This window comes from Solanum dulcamara, chromosome 3 (assembly GCF_947179165.1).
Source record: "Solanum dulcamara chromosome 3, daSolDulc1.2, whole genome shotgun sequence".
Classification (NCBI taxonomy): domain Eukaryota; kingdom Viridiplantae; phylum Streptophyta; class Magnoliopsida; order Solanales; family Solanaceae; genus Solanum; species Solanum dulcamara.
In genome coordinates, this window is record NC_077239.1 from 15182753 (window position 1) to 15204185 (window position 21433).

The 21433-nt window shown below is 32.6% G+C and overlaps 2 protein-coding genes across 2 annotated transcripts; one reads left to right on the plus strand and one right to left on the minus strand.

Annotated features, from left to right (window-relative positions):
- Positions 1-7956: 7956 nt before the first annotated feature.
- On the plus strand, positions 7957-9478 carry LOC129881569 (uncharacterized). Its single transcript, XM_055955741.1, has 2 exons — positions 7957-8510; positions 9037-9478. The coding sequence occupies exons 1-2, from the start codon at positions 8081-8083 to the stop codon at positions 9096-9098; spliced, it is 492 nt and encodes a 163-aa protein (XP_055811716.1). The 5' UTR covers positions 7957-8080; the 3' UTR covers positions 9099-9478.
- An 8289-nt stretch (positions 9479-17767) lies between these two features.
- Positions 17768-20622, minus strand: LOC129882439 (ferritin-3, chloroplastic-like). The gene is made up of 8 exons (XM_055956732.1): positions 20300-20622; positions 19374-19457; positions 19229-19289; positions 18763-18850; positions 18584-18645; positions 18412-18477; positions 18255-18318; positions 17768-17997 (listed from the first exon to the last, which is right to left on the minus strand). The coding sequence occupies exons 1-8, from the start codon at positions 20566-20568 to the stop codon at positions 17963-17965; spliced, it is 729 nt and encodes a 242-aa protein (XP_055812707.1). The 5' UTR covers positions 20569-20622; the 3' UTR covers positions 17768-17962.
- Positions 20623-21433: the final 811 nt, after the last annotated feature.

Genomic DNA, 21433 nt, shown 5'->3' on the forward strand with positions numbered 1-21433 from the left:
TGTTGCCTGAGAGGCAATGAGAATGCATGGATGATGAACTAATGATCATCCATGAAGTGGACTTAATTGATATATTTTAAAATTGCTTGAGTTATGTAGCTGGTATTTATTTATTTGCATAGTGGATTTTGACTTAATGTGAAAAACCCCTTTGCCTATGAACTAAAACTACGTGATACATGTTTTATAGTAATTCTATAAGCTTGATGTCAGAAAAGAGTCATAGCTGGATTATGTGCACTAGTCTTGTGTGAGACCCGAGTTTATTAGAGAATGCATTGTAATATGTTAGATGATATATTCATGTGAGGAATACGGACTGTAAATAGTGCATGAACTTACCATCGATAATAATTGGTAAGGGAAATTAACAAGTGGGGACTGTGGAGAAACTTCAATTTTGGGGCAGTCAGAACTTGGTTGGAAATCAGGTGAGAAAAAGATTTAGTGTTGAACATTAGTCTAATAGGATCATGAAAGATCATTAGCATATTTCGTACTTGAGCCAAAACAAAGTGTTGCTGAATTGTGTCTATCTTATGTAAGGGATTGAACTATTGGCTTGAGTTAATAAAAACTTGATGTCACAAGTTGTTTTAAATGATGCCTTGTATTGTTCGTGGTCTAATGGGGGTGATAATCTCTTATGTGTGGTGTTGGGTTCGACTCTGGGACAATCCATGTCAAGATTCTCGTGAAAAAAGAAGTCAAATGGGTTGAGTTTAATCTTAGGAGTATAAAAGAGAGTATGGGGTAGGAAAATGCCCAAGGGAATTCTCTGAGGCTACTATCTTGGAAAATCCCGCACCAGTGGGAATTATCCAGCCAGAGCGGGATTTTGCGAGACAGAATCCTCAGAAAGAGGTCCCTTATTTTTCTCTTATTTTGGCAATGATCTTTTAAGTGTGATTAGCTAACTCTAAGGTTGTGTAGTGATCAACTAAGACCATATAGCCTTTAAAATGAAAGTATTAATATGTACGACGATGTGAGGGGATTAAAAAGAATCTAGTGCTTACAAAAATAAGATAAATAGTAAAGGAAAGAAATAAATTATTTGTTTCTTGCCCAAATGGGGCAACCCAATCCAATAACAAAGTCTAGTGGGAAGGAGGGGGAGTGTCGTCATCATATTCCAGTCTCTTCGGAGGGTACTCGCCAACCCAAGCCTCATTCAGGAAGTTGAACTCTCAAAAATCTCCGGGCTCCTGGGTGGGGATATGTCTTCCGGGAGTGATGCAAGAGAAGATGACCTTAATGGTCTTCCACATCTGTATCATAAGGTGGTCTCTATCTATGCTCTTCCTCCTCTCCCACCGTAGCTGGCGATGAAGCATCTCTACTTCCATAGCAGCTGGTGGCACTAGGGTAGGGTTCTGGGCAAAGTAGCCTCCTAGTCGCCTCCGAACCGCAGCTAAGTCCTCCTCCAAGTGAGGGTTGACTGTGGCTATGACTTAGAGGGAGGGGCAGCATCCTTATTCTCATCCCCTGTTGTTGCTGCTCGACTGCTCTCGGCACCATCAATCATCCGCTTTTTCAGTACTCAGGAAGAGGCTTTCCTGATAAGCAAGGGGTGAAAATGGGGAACCATGGGAAGTACCTCATCTAAATCCAGTAGTGGCACCTCGGCTGTCTTGCACATGGAAGTGATCAGTCCCGATAGGAAAAAGGCTTTATTGTTGTTGAGATATAGAACATCTTCCACTCGGACACAATCTGAGCCCCCACATTCAGGCTTATCCCCTGAATGGTGCAATCCACCACTAGAATGAGTGGAAAGGTCACATCTATACGATTGCTAGAAGGGAGGATCCTACTAGCCACCAGGTGCAGCCACCTCTTAACATCGTCCGACCAGTCAATACTAGTGATACCTTATGTACTGGGCCAGTACACCCTTCTCTAATGTTCTGGGATCAATAGCGTGTCCCATAATTATTACAAGTTCATCTCCCTCAGTTTGGCCTCATACTCAGCATTAGAGGCCTCGAGTATTTCCAGGACAGCATTAATATAAGTGGGACCCAGGGGGATATTCACTCCTCGGATGCAAATGGAGAGGTCAGGGTTGGTCGTCCCAGCAAACCGTGGAGAGTATGGCATAGAACTCCCTCACCCAAGGTGCGTGCTGAGAGAAATTTGGTCAAAGAACCCCACCCGAACTCCTCCAATCGGGCATAGAAGGCAGGGAGCTTGTTCTCCACTCTAACATGTGAAGCCTCTCTCGGGAAGGAATTTATTGTTTCAGAAGTCGTGGTGCCTTTCTCAACAGGCAGCATCAGGGAACCGAATAAATAGGAGGTTGGCATTGTCGTGGCGAGCCATAGTGAGGTACCTGCAAGTTCCACAAAAATTCCAGTTAAGATAAAATAGTATAAATGTGAAATCAAAAGCTGAAGGTAAATGGGGTGCCTTAGGCGAGGCCACTGCATGGGAAAATCCCGCTAGAGTGTCAAGACCCCACCAACATGGCCCCGCCAGAGTGGGATAAAGTCCGTCAAAGCGCACTTCATCCTGTATGAACTCCAGGCGCGGTTATGACCCCTCCTCACCCTAACTCACAAATTTCCTCCAAAATTTTGCAGATCAATACTCCTAAGTGTCCTAGCAACATTATCTACAAAGAAATTTAGGTCAAAAACTCCAAATAACAAGCGTAATCAAGATTTGGGCCAACAAAAACCTTTCAACTTCCACCCCCACATTCTAGTCCAATTTGGGTAAAAATTGTTGTTAACCTTACGCCCAAGATATTAGGGAGACATTATGGACATAAGGGGAGAGTCCATGCTACGCTAATCTAGTAATGCAAGCAAAATATTTTTAAGGGAGTTGAAAAATATCATATTGTCCTTTGATTTTATGAATTCCTAGCATGATTAAGCACTGAATGTAAATATTAGCATGAAGTTAAAGTTAAGAACGAGTTTTTACCATTATATAGGTGATCGGAGTGGAAGGTTTGAGAGAGGTTTATGAGATTTTAAGTGAGGGAATGTGAAGAATGGGAGAAACCATTCTTGTCCCATCCTTTACTGATAGATCCCATCCCACCATGGTGGTAGTATCCCACTCCAGCGGCACTGCTCCAGTGGCGCTGCTCCAGCAGGAATATTTCCACCAGAGCGGGATGAGGTGGGTCAGTGTGGTTTGAAATATGAGTCCACCTCCTTTGGATAATCCTTATCGAGTGTGTATTGGAGGTGATTTCATTCGCACCGTAATTGGGAGTATGCAAATTTTCCTTAGATTATGGATAGTGGTTGTTTCCTGTAGTGAGCCCTGAACTGGCTCGTACCTTTCCTTGCGTGTCGTTCGGAGATGAACGAGGGGTAAATTGATATTTGTTGTAATAATCCAAACCATTTTTAATTTAGATTAAAAAGAAATCACAAGAATCTAGCTTGACTGGTCCCACTATTCCGCTAGAGCAGAATATTCTCGCCTAGCTTGATTGGGTCCAACTATCCTGCTAGAGCAGGAATATGGCCGCCAGAGTGGGAGGTTGTGGGACAGAACTTAAGTCATAAATTTTTTATTTTCCTCACTTATCCCAAGTGTGAGTTAGAGGCGAAGGTTTCTGCAAAACCCTCCAAAAAGGTTGCTCTTGAATAAAGAAGAGGAGGGGAGGGAATCTCAGCTTTTGGAAGGCTTCAACCCATAGAATTTAATCTAGTCTTGCCCGTGAAACATCTGGAATCAATGATTTTAGCAGTGTTATCTCTCCGTGAATGCTTGGTGCTCAGGTAGGCTAGGCTTCTCTTTTCTGAGTAGTAAATCTATGTCTATTATGTAATATAGAAGGAAAATTAATGAGAATTCATATATTAAGCTGTGGGTCATGAGTTACGGGTAGAAATCTGGCTATGATAGGGTCAAATTCGAATATGATCTGAGTAGAAAGGTGTTACAGTGAATTGAGAAGTTATTGATTGTGATGTTTTTATGTGCAGGTGGTTAATTTATATCGGGCATAGAATCTCGTACAGAAAAGTAAAACTAGTAGATTTTGAGGTTAGACCTGTAAGGTTTGGTAGTGTGGACATTGATTGTTCTCGGAATTGTCTTAAATGTGTAATTGAGTTACTTATGATATGCCTAAATGTGTACAGATAAGGGTAACAGGTTAGTCCTTATATAAATGAGCACTTCTTGGCCTATTTTTGTAATGAACTTATTCTTGGTGATATAAATGTTGTGAATACTGAATGTAATTGTGAATGTGGTATGTTTGGATCGGGTGTCACATTCTGACATATATATAGATCGGATGTCATATTTCGACACGTATTTGGATCAGATAACACGTTCTGACACATTCTTGGATTAAGTGTCACGTTTCTACACAAATATGACTGAATTGGGTCCCTTAATAGGGCCAAATATGTGTGTGTGGATGGTCCCATGAGAGGACCTGATGATATATGTATTTTCATGTAATAATAAGGTTAGTGGTAGATGAACCATGGACTAAGAACTAGAAATGAACTCTTTAGTTGAGGTGTGCTAGATATAGAGAATTGTGATCATCAATACACTTATTGGTGGGTAAGAGGATGGGCCCTGTTAGGCATGGATGTGATCTATATGGTATAATCATATTCTATATTTATACACTTAGAAGTTGAGATTTCTAGTTGCTAGAGAGTGTTACCATTGTGATTTCCATGAATAATTGAGGTAGGGATAGTGGCTATCTAAAACTCAGGTGAGTTGGAGAGAGTGGTTGTGAGACGAATATGCTTTATGCTGTGAGACAATTAGACCAACTAGTGAGGGTTGGGCGAAATCATTGAACAGTTAAGGTTGCTAGGTGGGGACTATTGGGGTGATGGAATAATAGTAAGATGGGTGCCTAACCCACAGATTTTAAGTTGTGACTAGGGTGGTAGTGGAACCGTGTTGTTTAGGGTGGTGAATATCCTAAGTGTGAGAATAAGGAGTGCACTTATTGGGTTAGGGTGACTAAATTGAGGAAGTTTAAGTATTGTTATATCTCTTATTTTTCTATTTATATATTATGCGGTGGGTATCAGATTGAACAATGATGCCTATCAGTACATGTTGTTTGTATTAATACTACTCTTGCTATGTAGGGGTGTTCAAAAGCGAATTGTAACAGATAAGCCAACCACAAAATTGGCTTATTGGCTTATTGGTATTGGATTATCGAATAAACCATTGGGGAACGGATTAAAATTTTATAATTAATGGTTTATTGGTGTGAGGCCGAATTATTAAATTTTTTTATCGGATAAACCGTTAACCCGTTAAGAATTACCATATACTTACACTTTTTTCAGTCTTTAGCCAATTGACATGAGTCTTTTACTCTAATTTTGTGCAATTCTGTAAAAATATGAGTCATCAAGTTGAAGCCAGTGTATCCTTGACTTTTACTTGTATGGTATATCTTCTCTTCAATCAGCTCCACCCTTTTAATGTCAACGTAAGTTCTTTTTCGTTGTCAAATAGTCTACGAACTTCTTATAGGTTATCCGATACACCGCCCAATAACCGTCCAATAATTGGTAATCTATTACTGAATCAACTAATATCTTATAGGTTGGCTAGCTGATTAGTAAATTTAAAAATCTATATCCGATAGGCCAAACCATTAAATAAAATTATCCGCCCGATAAGCAGCCCTATAATGTTATGCCACTTGGCATAGTCTGGTTGCAGGATCAGTTATTTCTCTTAGGTGAAGACGAAGGCAATCCTCCAACAGCTTCTATTTTTCCCTTATCTTGGTGAAAGTTGGGTCATTGGTCTTTTAGTTTATTTCTACTCTTAGTAGCTCTTGAACCTGTTTAGACTAGTATCCTTGGGGGATTTTGTATAATTGTATAAGTTGGTCTTTAATATAGTTTTCTTTAGAAATTTTGGTTTAATTATTCAAGTTTGTTTTAAATTCCGCAACTGTTTTATATAAGGGGTTAAGGGTTCTCCTACTCGGGTCATAAAGTGAGCTTCTGCATGGCCCGGTGGGTTGGATCGTGACAAGTACACCTTCAAAAATTGACATTTCGGACCAACCCATTCACATCAAGTTCGATATCAGGAGTTCTACTCACCCGAATTCAATTTTGAAAAATCCGACGGACCTTAACGTCTTAGCTAAAAGGAAAGCTAGCCCAATCTTAAATTTGACCCAATCCTTTTCCGGATTTTTCTAGGCATCACCTCGCTCAGATTTCTCCGAGCATAGCCTAGTCTGAAATTTTCAACTCTCCAATTTGGAGGCTTTTTCACCCAATTTCTTTTACGATTAGCTCAATCATAATGACAGAAAAGATTGTTAAAATTTCAATGTTAGGTTGTTCATTTATTTTTAGATGCTCTTGTATGCTTGACACTAAGTCATGGGGATTGTATTTTCTTACCTTTCTACACTTAAGTTATAGAGATTTTTATGGTTTGAACTTATATTTATTTTATTTTCGTATTTAATTATTTTATCCTCAGCTGTTTCGTTGATGATTTGACTAATCAAGAATAGAAGGTAAGTGTCATCATGATCCGTATAAATTTTTAGATCGGGACAAAGTAAAATTAGATTCTTTGTGAATAATGACTTGTCTCTCTTACTCTTCTCCGTTGCATTAATTTTACCTTCAATTAAGAAGTTACATTTGTCCCCTTAAATTATTTTACCTCAATTTTTAATATTTAGATAAGAAGTTACATTGTCCACTTCACTGTTGTCCTAATCTTGATGTTATTCATCTATTACCATCTGGTGCATAGATAGTCGTAGTTGCACAGGTTACCTCTATTTTAGGATGGTCTTATATTTTTACCCCTCAAATAATGATCCCTAATTTTGCCCCATTGCTTATTTAATAAAAATTGATTGTTTGAAATATCTTTAATTATGAATTAATTTTATTAGGCAATTTTTTTTAGAATATAATTTCCTTAAAACATAAGTGCAACGTTATCTAATTAGCAAGACAAATATTTACTCTTTAAGATTAAAAAAATCGTTGGAACAACTGAACAAGTTATATCATATAAAACATAAATTAATATTACTGAACATATGTTTCAAGACACAAGTTAATATTACTGAACTTATGCTCCAAAGCACAAGTGCTTAAGGTATAAGTTTAATGTATGAAATTCTTAAGACATAATGTTCTAAAACTGAACTTATCCCCAAAGTAAAAATTATGTTTTACAAAAAGTAAATTTAGCTTTAAAATTTTATCCAAATTTTATGTTAATAATCCAAACTCATGATATGTATGATCCGTTTTAAGCTAACAGGTCTCACAAATTTGTTTTTTGACAGGCTACACTATCATTAAGTTTAAAACTGTGTGTGTTGTATTACATGAACTTTTATCATGTCATATATATACTAAGCTCTTAACTTTTTTCTCTCTCATTCTAATATAAAAATCGCTTAAACATAAATAAGAGGAAAATAATTCTATATTTCTTTTAATTAATATTTTTCTTATGAAATGTTTATAATATAGATTTTGAGATGAGAGGTTAATAATTGAATGATTAAAATAAATCAAATCGATGAATGAATATTTTATTTGATTTAATTTCGTTTTAATAATTTAAAATTAATTAAATTAATTAAATTTTAATTTTGATCAATAACCTACCTAAATGATCAGTAAACACCTTTTGAAGTAAGAACCTGAGAAAAAAATGAAGATAAGGAAAATGAAAAGAAGTTAAATCTATATATATGTATGTGTTATTTTTACTTTAAATAACAGAATTAAATAGCATATTATCCATTTCCCCTTTTAAAAAAAGATATAAAACCCTTAACCTATTATCCTTTCGAAAAAAAAGAAAACAGAAGCATTATAACCTTTATATCTTTTAATATTGTAAACAGAACCGACTTTACCAGTAAAAAGCATGGGATGGCAGAAAGCAAGCAACTTTCACATGTACCCTTATTGGGTACTGAAACACTGAGACCATCGCTAGACAAAATACGTGGAGGATTTCCCATATCAATAAACCTATAAAAAGGACATTTGTCCATCTTTATCACCACTATTTCAATAATCCCCATTTTATACAACTCTGAAAAAAAGTAACAGAAATGGAAGATGGTATGAGTGATATTGCAAACTTTGGATTCTCCAACTCTGGAGGTCAAGAAGTAAAAGAACAAATTCAAGAAAATGTTGAAGAAATTAGTAAAAGTGACAAAGGAAAAGAAGAAGGTGGACTTATTAATAATTTAATTTCCAACTTAATGAGCCCAAGAGTTGGGGAGGCTAAAAACAAAGAAAGAAATGATCTTTTTGAGGTTAAAGATGAAGAAAATATAGAAGAGAAAAGTGGTAATGACAACACTGGAGATGGAGGGATTATCAACAATTTGATCTCCAACATTTTTCATCCCGTGGAGAACCAAGAAAACAACAATAGTGGAGTAGGAGGACAAAAAAGTGAGATGAGGAAAACAGAGGAAGAAAGTGGGAGTGTTTTGGATAATATTATTTCCAACTTGCCAACCCCTCTTGCAGGTATTTCCATATCCTCATTTAATATCTTAGTGTGTGTTTTTCCCTTCTTTTTTCTGGCAACTTTTATGCGGGATCATATGCTAGCTTAAGAGGTCGATGGGTTGGATGCAATGAAAAAAAGAAATAGTGTGAAGTATCTTTTTTGATACATTTTTCATATAAGTTATACACTCAATCTCATAGAGTATTAAGGTATGCAAAACGAGTACATGAAAATTAATAGTATTAGTAACAGTAATGTAAAGGATTTTTAATGCATATATTAGTATGCTCAAAGACATTTCTCAAAACTTTTTTCACATTCTTTCTACCATATTTTATTTTTATAAAGAAATATATAATCTTTTCTGGAAATTATGTGATGCATATTGTTTTAATACATCAAATCAATTTCTACAGAAAAATAATCTCGAACATAATTAAATACCAATCTTATTAATACATTATGTTCAACATTATTCTTATACATACGACGTATATGTGGTGAAAGATTGGGAATGAGTGTTTGTGTTATGATTGTGAGCAGATGATGCAGTTCCAGCAACAGATGAAGCTTCAATACTGATTCATTCAATTGTTCATGACTAGACTAGGAGATGTAGTGTTCTACAAATGAGTCAACAACATACGTGCAGAAGATGAATGATTAATCAAGAATACAGTTCCCATTTCTGTGGAGAAGAGTGGGGTTCTATATACATAGACCATAATTAATTACATGTGCAACTTGTGATTCTGTCATCTCATTCACATTCTGTTCACTGCTGGGTTTTTCTTGGTATTATTTTTTGGGTTTTACTTGTTAGATGCTTCTTAGACAGGTCTGATTTGATTCGAAGTCAAGTTATGCTGATTAGTTTTTTTTTATATTATTTTTTTATTGATGGTTTGATTTGTTGCGTATTAAAGTAATATGCGTCTCAACTCTGCTTGTTAAGAAAAATATAATTATTTAGTAAAAATAAAATTGAGGGACTTCCAGAGTATTTTCATTATTTTATCTCAAAATAATTAATTTTGATATTATTATTCCAGACAAATATAACTTATTTTGATGTTAATTACTAATTCTAATATAATTTTTTTCCAGAATTAGTGATCAAATAAGAAATAAGGTTAATATTTTTCACCCGACAAGTCTTGCAATGCAGAACCTTTTTAAGTTTATGAGCGAATAAAACTTTGTACTTTGGTGTATGCATAAATATCAATGTAATATACAGGGAAAAAGAGTCAAAAATGTCTTTAAACTATTGAAAATGAATAAAAATATTTTTTGTTTATAGTTTGATTGAAAAATATTCTTATCATCAATATTTTGATCCAGAAATATCCTTATTGTAATTTAATGGGTCAAAAATGCTCTTATTGTTATAAAATTGGTCAAACTATCTTTTTCCGAATAAATATATATTTTTAAAAAAATAAATCTTGCTCCTTATAAAAATATTATTTTGAAGGAACTTTATTCTTGTTTTATTTCTTTTTAAATCACTTTAAGTAATAAAGATGTAGGAAATTATTTTATTCTTCGTAATTTCATTTTATCAATTAAAATAGAATAATTTCATGTACTCTAAGTTTTAACAAATAATATATGTTATATATATAAGATCATAATAAATCCATCATTAATTTTTATTCAAATAACGACAAAAAATAATTATAAGAAAATAAGAAAAAATTTAAATTTTTATTTGAAAAAGGGCATTTAAGATAATATATTTATTTGAAAAAAGGAATTTAAAATATTTTTTATTTTATTATAATTATTTTTTATCGTTATTTGAATAAAACTTAATCATGAATTTATTATGATATTATATATATGACATATGAAGGGGAGCCTTGGAGTAACTGGTAAGGTTGTTGTCATGTGACCAAGAGGTCAGGGTTCAAGCCTTGGAAACAGCCTCTGACGGAAATGTAAGGTAAGGTTGTCGGGAGCTTTAGTCCACCGTGCTGCCCTTTTTTTATTATATATATGACATATATTATTTGTTAAAATTTAGAGTACATGAAATTATTCTATTTTAATTGATAAAATGAGATTACGAAGAATAAAATAATTTTCTACATTTTTATTATTTAAAGTGGTTTAAAAAGAAAGAAAACACATAATAGAGTTCCTTCAAAGTAATTTTTGTATAAGGAACAAGATTTGTTTTCAGATATATATATATATATTCGGAAAAAGGCATTTTTGACCCATTTTATAACAATAGGAGCATTTTTGACCCATTAAATTACAATAAGTGCATTTCTGGACCAAAGTATTGATGGTAAGGATATTTTTGGACCAAACTATAACTGGAGGATATTTTTTTTCATTTCAAATAGTTTAAGGACATTATATATATATATATGCCATCTGTTTAAATTTAGAATTTATTTAATCCTAATCTTGATTAATTAATGTGTGTCTTACTTCATTAAATTACCTAATCATGAGAAACTACATTAGTTTGGTGTATACACTGGTGTAGGTAAGTTTTTACCGTTAAAAACTCTCTTAAACTTGATATATTTTATTAAATGCATATTTAAACAATGAGAAGTTTTAATTATATTTTCGAATATAGATTATTTGAACTATTTACTCCTCTAAATTATGAGAAGTCTTGATTACTCCTCTAAACAACTATTTATCCCTTTTGAATATGTCACATGGTAAATTTTTTTATTGCATTTCAATCTATATGACTTATTTTTCTTTTTAGTCAATTTCATAATGATTGACATATTTTTATATTTAGTAAAAATTTAACTTTAAAATTTATATTACCTCCGATGAAATGATTTATACCGACATAAATATCTATGACTTATTTTGATTACATCTTTCTTAAATTTTATGTTTAAGTCAAAGTATATCATATAAATAGGAATGATATAACATATGATTATTTCACATGGACACCTAATAAAGTAAAATGATGTAATTTTCATTCTTATTTATAATATTATATAATTTGACTTGACAAAAAAATTTAAAAAAATATAATCTAAAATAAGTAATAAATATTAATGTGTCTATAAATCACATATTGAAAGAATAATTAAGACTTCTCATAATTTAGAAGAACAAATAATTTTAAAAATTTATGTTTAAAGAAATAATCAAAACTTCTCATAATTTAAATATGCATTTAATAGAATGCGTCAAATTTAAAGAAAATTTAAACTATTAACTCTTTTAAGTTTATAAAGGATTCTTGTTGCAACAAGAAGCACTCAAACATGAAATCAAATATTAAACTCAATATATCTTCAATGTAAAAGACTAAAAGAATGACAAGTGATCTAAATTTGGAAGAAAATCAACTCTAATGACGAGTATATAAGATTTATTACTTTAACACATAATATATAAATGCTCGTTTTAATTTGGATTCATCTTGTATTCAAGTCCTCAAATTTTTTGTGTGCATAAGTAAATATTTGAATTTATTTAAGGTTGAACAAGCAGATACACACATTTTACATAACATAATATATGTAGAATGTCACGTAGGATGTGAATTGTCATGTAGGACATCATGTAATATACGTGTGTTTACTTGTCAATTTTTGGATAATTTAAGTATGTAGAGCCTGTTAGGATTGTCTTATTAAAGTCATAAAGTATGATTTCTAACTTATAACTTTTGACTAATTATTTTATTGTTTTGTCTTAAAAATAAGTGCTTAAAACACTTTATAGTTTTATTCAAATACTATAAAAAGCGTCTAAAAAATATTTTAGCTTAAAAGTACATAAAAGAAATTAATTTAAACAAATTCTTACTTATACACATTTAAAATTAAAAAATATAAATACCAATTAAATTTAAATTAAAAGATATATTTATATATCATGTCTAATTTTAATATCTTTGGTGGAGTACTGATGGAAAGAGAATAAAGAACACAACGAAATAATATTTGTACGTTTTAGTGAAGCGGGTTCTAAAGTTTAGTGCGGAAAAGGGGAAGGTCGGCTGATTATTCAATTCACTTAACCTATATGAGCAGTAGATTTAAGGGCATGTTTCGAAAGTAATTATTAGGATAGTAGTTAAATAGGTCGATAATTGTACATTATAGTAATTATAATGATTTGTTTATTTATCATGATATAATTATAATGTATTACCAGTTATTATTTAGTTCCATCAATATAGTTAGACAATTAAATTAAACTTTGAAAATAAAAATTAATTATCAAAGTATGAGAGTTAATATTTGACAAGTATACGTTAGAAATAATATTAAATTAGGTATTTAAGGTACATATTGTCTCCTGAAAATATATATATATATAATATTGATACCCTCTCTTATTAATTCCTTAATGTCATTCAAGTCTAATTTTCACCCTCTTTAGTCGGTTCACTACAAATTTTAACACATATCAAGGCTTACCCCATCTCACACATGGAGGAGTTTCCGACTACACCAATCTAATCCTTGACCACCTGGTGTACCCTAACAAGTTTCTTATCCACCCCGGATCTGAACTCCTTTTCCAAGGTCTGACCTTAGTCACTTCGCTCCCATATCAACCCCTCTGATTCTCACATGCACACTTCTCAAACTTGGAGTCCTGAGCACATTTAATCACCACAATATGATAAAAATAAGCATATACATGAATCACCCTCCTATTACCATGCCTTGAGCACTACTTAATTTACAGGGTCAATCTCTATACAACAATCAACAATAGTCCCTCCGCCTTAACGTTTATGCAGGATGGATCTGGTTAATTATAGTAGTGCCAATTTCTCTTACCACAGTCCTCCCACATGAAATCACATTTATCCATAGCTGCACAATCAAATGGTTCTCTCAAGGAACCATAACACATAGTTGGTCCTCTTATGGGATTCATACCCAAATCATATATGTGTTTGTGTGTCGGAATGTGACACTTGATCCAATATATATATGTGTCGAAACGTGACATTCGATTCAATATGTATATATATGTATGTCGGAATGTGAATTCCGATGCAATATGTATATATATGTGTGTCGGAACATGACACCCGATCCAACATGTATATGTGTCAAAATGTTACACCCGATCCAATATGTATATGTGTCGGAATGTGACACCCGATTCAACATATGTGTCAGAACGTGACATCCGATCAAATATGTATATGTGTTGGAGCGTGACATTCGATCCAATATGTATGTATATATGTGTGTGTATCGAAATGTGACACCCGATCTAATATATGACAATCACAATCCACAACGAATAGTTCACATATTTGCACAATCAAGTAACATGTTCATTGCATATAGTAACAAGCACATATAGCACAAACAAGAATGTAAAATCATCACATACTGTTGTCTATTTCCGTTAAATCCTTGATACACGTCAGTGACTAATATTAAGCTTTTTCCCCAACCATTAGTCACAAGCCAATCAAGACCCATATACATGTATATTCCTAACTTACACAGTAATTAATGACTTTTAGCCATTCAAACTCCGTGTCTGAAGGCCTAAGCATGAAATATCCCATCATCTACGGTATAGAATGCATGGGAACAAATTTGCAACTACTCGAATTAGTGGCATTTTTGGGTCAAACCAATTACGACAAAAATATTTTTTTGATCAATCTATTAATGACATGACATTTTTTTTACCAAACAATTAACGGGGGATAATTTTATTCAATTTTGCATAGTTTAAAAATATTTTTGATCATTTTCATAAAATAAATCCCTCTAATCCATATAAATGAATTGTTCAGGTATGACACCCCTTAAGAAAAATATTTCAGGACATAAATCAAAAACTGCTTTCTACTATTGTCCTTTTGATTATTGAGATAATATCTCATACGGTCACTCAACTATAGACTCTTTCACTAGAAAGTCACACAACTTTGATTTCAACTTAAAAGTCACTCTACTATGAATTTTTTTCTACAAAAAGTCACTCAATTATAGGTGTTTTACTTACAAAGTCACTCAACCTAATAATTAATTTTTTCAATGAAATTTATTAACATGAATTTTTGTTTAAAACTAAAATTTGAAAAAATTAAAAGATATTATTTAAATCATTTAATGACCCATTTTTATATAAAAAAAATAATATTCCAGCAATCTCAACTTACATATGCTGGGCAACATCGTTGTGCCCGCGATGAAGCTTTTTATTTGCTTCAATTTAAGCTAGCCCTCACAATTGATCGAAATGCTTATCACTATTGTGACCACGACACCTGAGCCAAGACTTTTAATTTGTCTGGAATGTTAAAAGGAGATCGAAATGCTAATCACAAATGATTTAACTGATATCTTTTTATGTTTTAAAATTTTAGGTTTAAATAAAAATTTCATGTCAACAAATTTTATCAAAAAGATGTTGAGAGACTTTGTAAGTAAAATATTTATAGTTGAGTGACTTTTGAGTTAAAAATCAAAGTTGAGTGAAGAGTTATAGTTGAGTGACTTTTCAGTTAAAAATCAAAGTTGAGTGACTTTTCGTGAAAAGATCTCCTAGTTAAGTAATCGTCTGAGATATTATCTCTCGATTATTTCCAAATTAGTCTTGTAGGAAATATAAATTAGTTAAGACCATCATTAAATGAAGGATAAATATAAAAAAAATCTCAATAATTTTTTATAACTTTAAATAATTTATTTATTTTGAATTATGAAAAAACCCCTCAACAATTCACTTAATACTAATATAAGAAGCAGCATACTCACTTTCCAGTATACCAAACCGAATAAGAACAGAATTTTGGGTAAAAGTAAACGAGTTGGTTAAATGTCAATCCAAGCCTTTGTTGCTCGCTACATTACAAGATCTGGTTAGTCCACATGCATTCGCCTCTTTTACAACATAGTACCCCATATAATAATTGTGAACAGTATAGGAAGAAAATTAGGATTTTTGTTAATTTGTTTAATCACAAACACATAAAATTGATGATTAAAGGAAGTTTAGAAGCTGGTAGGCTTTAAGTTTTACTCCATTTATTTTATTTTATGTGACATAATTTGAGAGTACGTGAAGTTTAAGAAATAGTGAAGAATTTTTAGAATTTGAGTACTTAAAGATGTCATTATATTTCTATGATTTTAAAAATACTTCATAAAGAGTTGAATAAGAAGTTTAATGTTAAATAATTTCAAAATATGAATATCATTTTCTTAAAAAAAGAATGTCACTTTAAACGACATAGAAGGAGTACAAGATTTTCTCATCCATTTGTTAATGAAATGAAATTAATTATTTTGAAACAATGTAAGCAAATAAAGATTAGTGGCCAATCAAACAAAAATGAAAAAACTAAAGAAAGCAAGGAAGAAACAAGTAAAAGAAAAGCCAACAAACCGTTTGACCAGGGTCCCATTATCACCAACTTAAGAAACAATAGGACTTGGAATCTTTGATCAAAAGAATAAGTCGGAAAACAAAAATCCAAAAAACTTCTGCCTACTCAACATGTCTATTTCATCCCCTCAAATATTCAGATTTTTTTCAAAATTTTCTAAATCTTAACATTTATTAAACTATTTCTATAATTTTCTTTTGTTAATAGAAAGTAAGTGTAATTTGTGTGAACTAAAAAGGCTTTTCCATCTTATTGGATGTTGTTTTCTACATTGTCTAATTCTTTTGGATTTCTATTTTTAAAAGATTAATCTCTATGAAAAGAGTACTCGGTATCAAGTATTAGTCGCGAAATTAGATATTTCGTTAAAACTGTTCAAGATTTAATATATATATGCAAAATAATTTTTGATCTATATACTTCGCATAATTCTCTATCTATATAATATCATTTTGTAACGAATAATGTTCGACTGACCATCCTTAAGTATATGTGGGTACGCCACTGCAGTCATTATTCATGACATATAAATACGAGCAAGGTCAGAGAGATGGTTTGTAAGAAAAGGAAATGAGGAAGCTTTGCCTCTGCTTCAACTTCAACAGCTCATTTCTGCTTCCTACTAAGAGCTTCAAGTTCAAGAACTCATTTCTATTTCCAACTAAATGCAGTTTTCTTACTGTTAGAAACAAAGGTAAAGTACATTCACTGAAAATCTTGATTTTTTTTTGACACATCTTAAGGTTGAATTTGATGGTTTGTAATGGCAGGGAGTCGAAGTGGATTGGTGAATCTTTACAAGGATATGGAGGCTTGTGCAGGATACAATGATATTCAAGTTATGTGGGAGATGATTCATTCCAATGTCAATGAAACCAAATGCAAGAAAAGGCCTTTTTGCTGGAGATTTCATAACAAAATTAGAGTTTAATACATATAGAATGTGCTTATTTCTTTCTCATAGGAATTGAGACCTCATTAAGTATAATTTCGGTACAAGTGATACGCGTTTGTTTAGACATCATCGAGTTGTTCTTATTATGTCCTCTGTTCCACCACGGTGCATTGGATGGATGGTGAGGGCTCGTAGTGACTATGATAAGGTCTTTTCTCATAGTTGGTGGAGTCATGAGTCATAAGTCATAACTGGAATATACTTTATGTAGCTTGGCAAGGAACTTTTGAATTGTGGGTACAGGATCCTCCCTTTATATGTAAGACCTATTGCTTTTGCAATTTGGATCCTCATGTTCGTCAATAGTCGGCTTCTTCTTAAGTTGTTCTTTTGTACATGATCACATAGATATTCCTACATATATGTAATCCAAGGGGCGGACAAACTTGCTTCCTCTAGCCATTCGCTTGATCATCCCAAAGCTTGAACTCTTTTGCTGATTTGCTTAGTTCTGTTAAAGGCATCATGAGTACAGATAGATGAAGTGAGATTTCAGCCTTTTTGACGGATGGCCCTGTATATATTTCTATAGGTATAGGAGTTGTGAGAGGTCTGTAAAATTAAGTCTTGGACCTAACTCACACCCAAAGAGCTAGCTTAAACGGAGGAGGATTGTATAAACATTATAATGATACCGCCCATCTCATTAACCACTGATATGGGACTTTTTCATTCTTCAACAAGGTCCAACATCTTTCGTAAAGATTACATCCACCTCTCAGCACATAGTGCATTCAACTCATCTCTTTTAGTCCCAAGGATAGGCATGTCTACCCTTCTTTTTGTTATTAAGAGGATTGTCGGTTTAATAACACCCCCTCAAAAGCCCTTGTATTGGCAGTTTGTAGATGAATAAAATGCAAATTTGATTTAAAAAAACATAAATGTAATCACCACAATGTTAATGGACCATTAAACTAGCAAACTTAGCTAGATGAGAGCTCTGCTTTAATTCCTCATGAAACTTCTTTTATTTCTTGAAAGCAAGCCGCGATATTATTCTTCTAGGATCAAGCCTTTACATGACTTGAATTTGAAGTAACATAAATATATATTACATTATTGGACAACAACATAGTAGAGCCTAATAATCTTAAGATAAAGGAGACTGAACTGGGGGACCTTCAAGCTGCACCATTATATTAATGTAAAAGCATCTGATCAAAGTGCCACACCCCTGTTAAGGAAAGAAAGAGTATTAGGTAGGGATATTACTTAGTTAAGTCCAAAACAGTGTGAAATTTAGTTACTACTCTCTCCGTTTCAATTTGTTTGTTTGGTTTTGACTTGACACAGAATTTAAAAAAATAAATAAGACTTTTGAATCTTGTAATCTTAAACTAAAGATATGTGGAATGTACCAAAATGTCATTTAATCTTGTAGTCGGGCAAATTAAAATGGGGGAGTAGTTAGTTAGAGAGGATAAATCATACCATGTCCTTTTCCAACCCTCCTTAGCTGAGTTACATAGTCTGCAATTTTCTTTATAGCCTCAACCTGCCAAAGCAAGTAGCATAGTAATGCACTCATATGAAAACTAAAGGTGTAAGAATAAGCAAAGGATCCTTCATTGTTAACAATCCAATTTACCTGCTCGGCCAAAAATTCTCGTTCAACAAAATCTTGCATTTCGGAGTCATTGTTCCGATCAGCCACCTGTTGTTCATCAAGAATGAAGTGTAAGCATAAGAAAATGATACCATTTAGGCAATTGGACACTTGAAACTGTGTTTGATATGAAGAAAAAAGGAGAGGTTTTTACGCTATGCAGGGTCAGAAGTTTCTCATTTGTTAACTTCTCCAAGGACAATGCCAGTTCCATTGCTGCATCATAAACAGATAGAGTTATTTGGATTATTTCTCAATTTTAACGGATGTGCCCGAATGCACATTATTGACCTGAGAAATTAATGCTCGTCAAAATAATCCAAGAAAACTAACCATATAACGCGTCTCCCTTATCAACATGATCAAATTCGGAGGGAGGCATTATAATAGAGTGTAGCTTAACTTTTCCTCCTCGGATGTTCTGTTATTAGTAAAATGCAAAAATATAAACTTCTGACCATTGATGTGACTATATTGAGAATACAATTAAATAATTAAAAGTGTGTTCTTTCTAACAACTTATTCTTTTAAATGAGATGGTAACATGCTTCAACATGGCATCAGAGCAGCTAGAGATCCTGAGATCGAATCTCACTGCTACCCATATTAAAAAGAATTTCCACGTGCTTGACCTACGCCCAATCTTTTAGATGATATGGTCACACATTTCAGCAACTATATAAATCATTTTATTAACGGTAAAAGGGAATTGTAAAGCTGTATTATTTCCAATAATAGAAATGATATGACAGAAGGAATATATAGTTTGCGTTTTATATTTTGTGCTTGTGCAAGGGACCTGATAATGCATCAATTTCTCAGCATGTTCCTTTTCTTCTTCACTTGACTCCTTGAAGAATCTGAAACAAAATCTCTTCATTAACATATGAACACTGAAAAATATGGAAATTATAGTAGGAGAATGATGATTTTCTAGTCATTACTTTGCGAGGCCTTTTAGTGCTACGTAGTCCCTGTCAAAGTAGGCGAACATGGAGTGGTACACATAAGAAACGTTGTACTCCACACTGCAACCAAATACACAATGAACCCAATCAACAAAACAATTTAATACACACACACAAATATATATATATATATATATATATATATATATATATATATATATATAGATACTGAAAATATTTACACCATCATTATATTTTAACTTGTTATAGCAGATAATTTGTGTTATTTTCCGGTTAACAGTCTCACTTTCTATAGATAATTACATGTAGTCCGTTAATCTTTTTCACTATCTGTGTTTAAAGTTACATACCCATGATTTTCCTAAACCCCTTTTGGATCTATTTAATTTGTATTGCTTAGACAGAGTATTACACATCCATGGCAGTACTAAATGAAACAGGGATTCTTGATTTACAGAGCACGTTATCTTATCTAAACGCTTAAAAGCTATTAAAGATAAACGTATTTTTATTTAATTAACTGTGCTTTCGACACATCCCTTCATTGCGACTTAATTCTTTTCAGTCATGTGACAAACACATAAAAATTCCTTATTTTCCGTAAATTCGTGTCCACTCAAACTATAAGAAGTGAATTAAAATGGAAGGAGTACTATACAAACACCAACAACCTTAAAATCAGAAGAAGACAGAGATTCAGTAGCAATTCGAGCCGGAGACGGATCCAGCTTTACGGTACCGAATTCATTTGAACCCGTTATTTTTGACACTTAATATAAATATATGTGCAAAAATTCACTAAAATTCTAACAAATAGTATAAATAAATCCATAATCATTAAATAACATGGATTCATACAAAAAAAAAATTAAAAATTGAGCACATAAAATTTAAATCTTTAATTCCCTTGCATAGAAAAATTAAACAGGGAAAAAACTTACTTGATCTGCTCATTGATAGCAGCTTCACATTCGTCTGCAAACCTCTGACGAGCAAGTGATGTTTGTATTGACATAGGAACCATAAATTCATCTTTCTTAACTTCATCAAATGGCTCAAACACCACACCAGTAAGTGATGACACATCAGCGGTTGCACAAAGTTTGAACTGTCTCCTAGGGAAAACAAGATTTGAAACAGAGGAAACAGAAGAAAAAGAATATGATGAAGTTTTGAAGGGAGTAATAAGACTAGTAGCTGAAACTGCCATTATTTCACAATTTAGAAAACCAAGAAAAATGATAATTCAAGATTCAAGATAGTGATTAGCATAGAGAGACGAGATATATAGAAGGTTGGTGACAGAGTTCAAGTGGAGTACGATTCAGTTGGGCCGATGAGGGAGTGACACGTGGGGTTTGTCGACTAGTCCAATTGTACGAGGCGTGTGGCGGGCTCGTGGCCCTAATCCAAAAAGTTACTTAGAGAGGGATCAGAATTGGAAAATTCAGGAATCTATCGTTATCATCTTAGGTGTCAATGAGTCTTCTCATGGATTGGAGGAGTATTAGACTTTGTTTCCCCCCTTTTCTTTTTACCTTTCTAACTTATTACACCCACTCAAATCTCTGTATAATAATTATGTTGTAGAGATATGATCTTTTATATTAATTCATTTATTTTAATTTATGTGATATTTTTTATTTTTTGAGAGTTAAATAATTGAGTGTGATTGAAAATTTACATATGAAATCTTTATGTTTTAAAAAATAATATTTATATATTTATAAACTACTTACTATAAATCACACTAAATATTGACAATTCAAAATATTTAAAAGATATATGAAATATTTATGATTAAAGATAGATTGGTTTGAATTTTAAAATTCAAAAAATGCGACATAAATAGGAACGGAAGGAGTGTATTATATGGTTATATATTATCTATAATAATATTTCGCGAAAACCACTAAAAAAAATACTTCTTTCTAGTTCAACTACTTTGAGCTACTTTTCTTTTTAGTTCCTTTACAAAAGAATACTCATTTCTTTTTTTAGCAATTTTTTAGTTTCAATTTTCCATCGGACATGTTTAAGAGAGCATTTTGGTAAAGACCACAATTTTTTTTTTA

Bases quoted from the DNA above. Each gene is read 5' to 3' on its own strand.
- LOC129881569 (XM_055955741.1), top strand. From the start codon at position 8,081: ATGGAAGATGGTATGAGTGATATTGCAAACTTTGGATTCTCCAACTCT. The intron at 8,511-9,036 runs GTATTTCCATAT...GATTGTGAGCAG, and splicing joins CTTGCCAACCCCTCTTGCAG to ATGATGCAGTTCCAGCAACA.
- LOC129882439 (XM_055956732.1), bottom strand. From the start codon at position 20,568: ATGGCAGTTTCAGCTACTAGTCTTATTACTCCCTTCAAAACTTCATCA. The intron at 18,851-19,228 runs GTCCCTTGCACA...TACTAATAACAG, and splicing joins AGAAATTGATGCATTATCAG to AACATCCGAGGAGGAAAAGT. The intron at 18,319-18,411 runs GTAAATTGGATT...TTGCTTTGGCAG, and splicing joins GAGAATTTTTGGCCGAGCAG to GTTGAGGCTATAAAGAAAAT.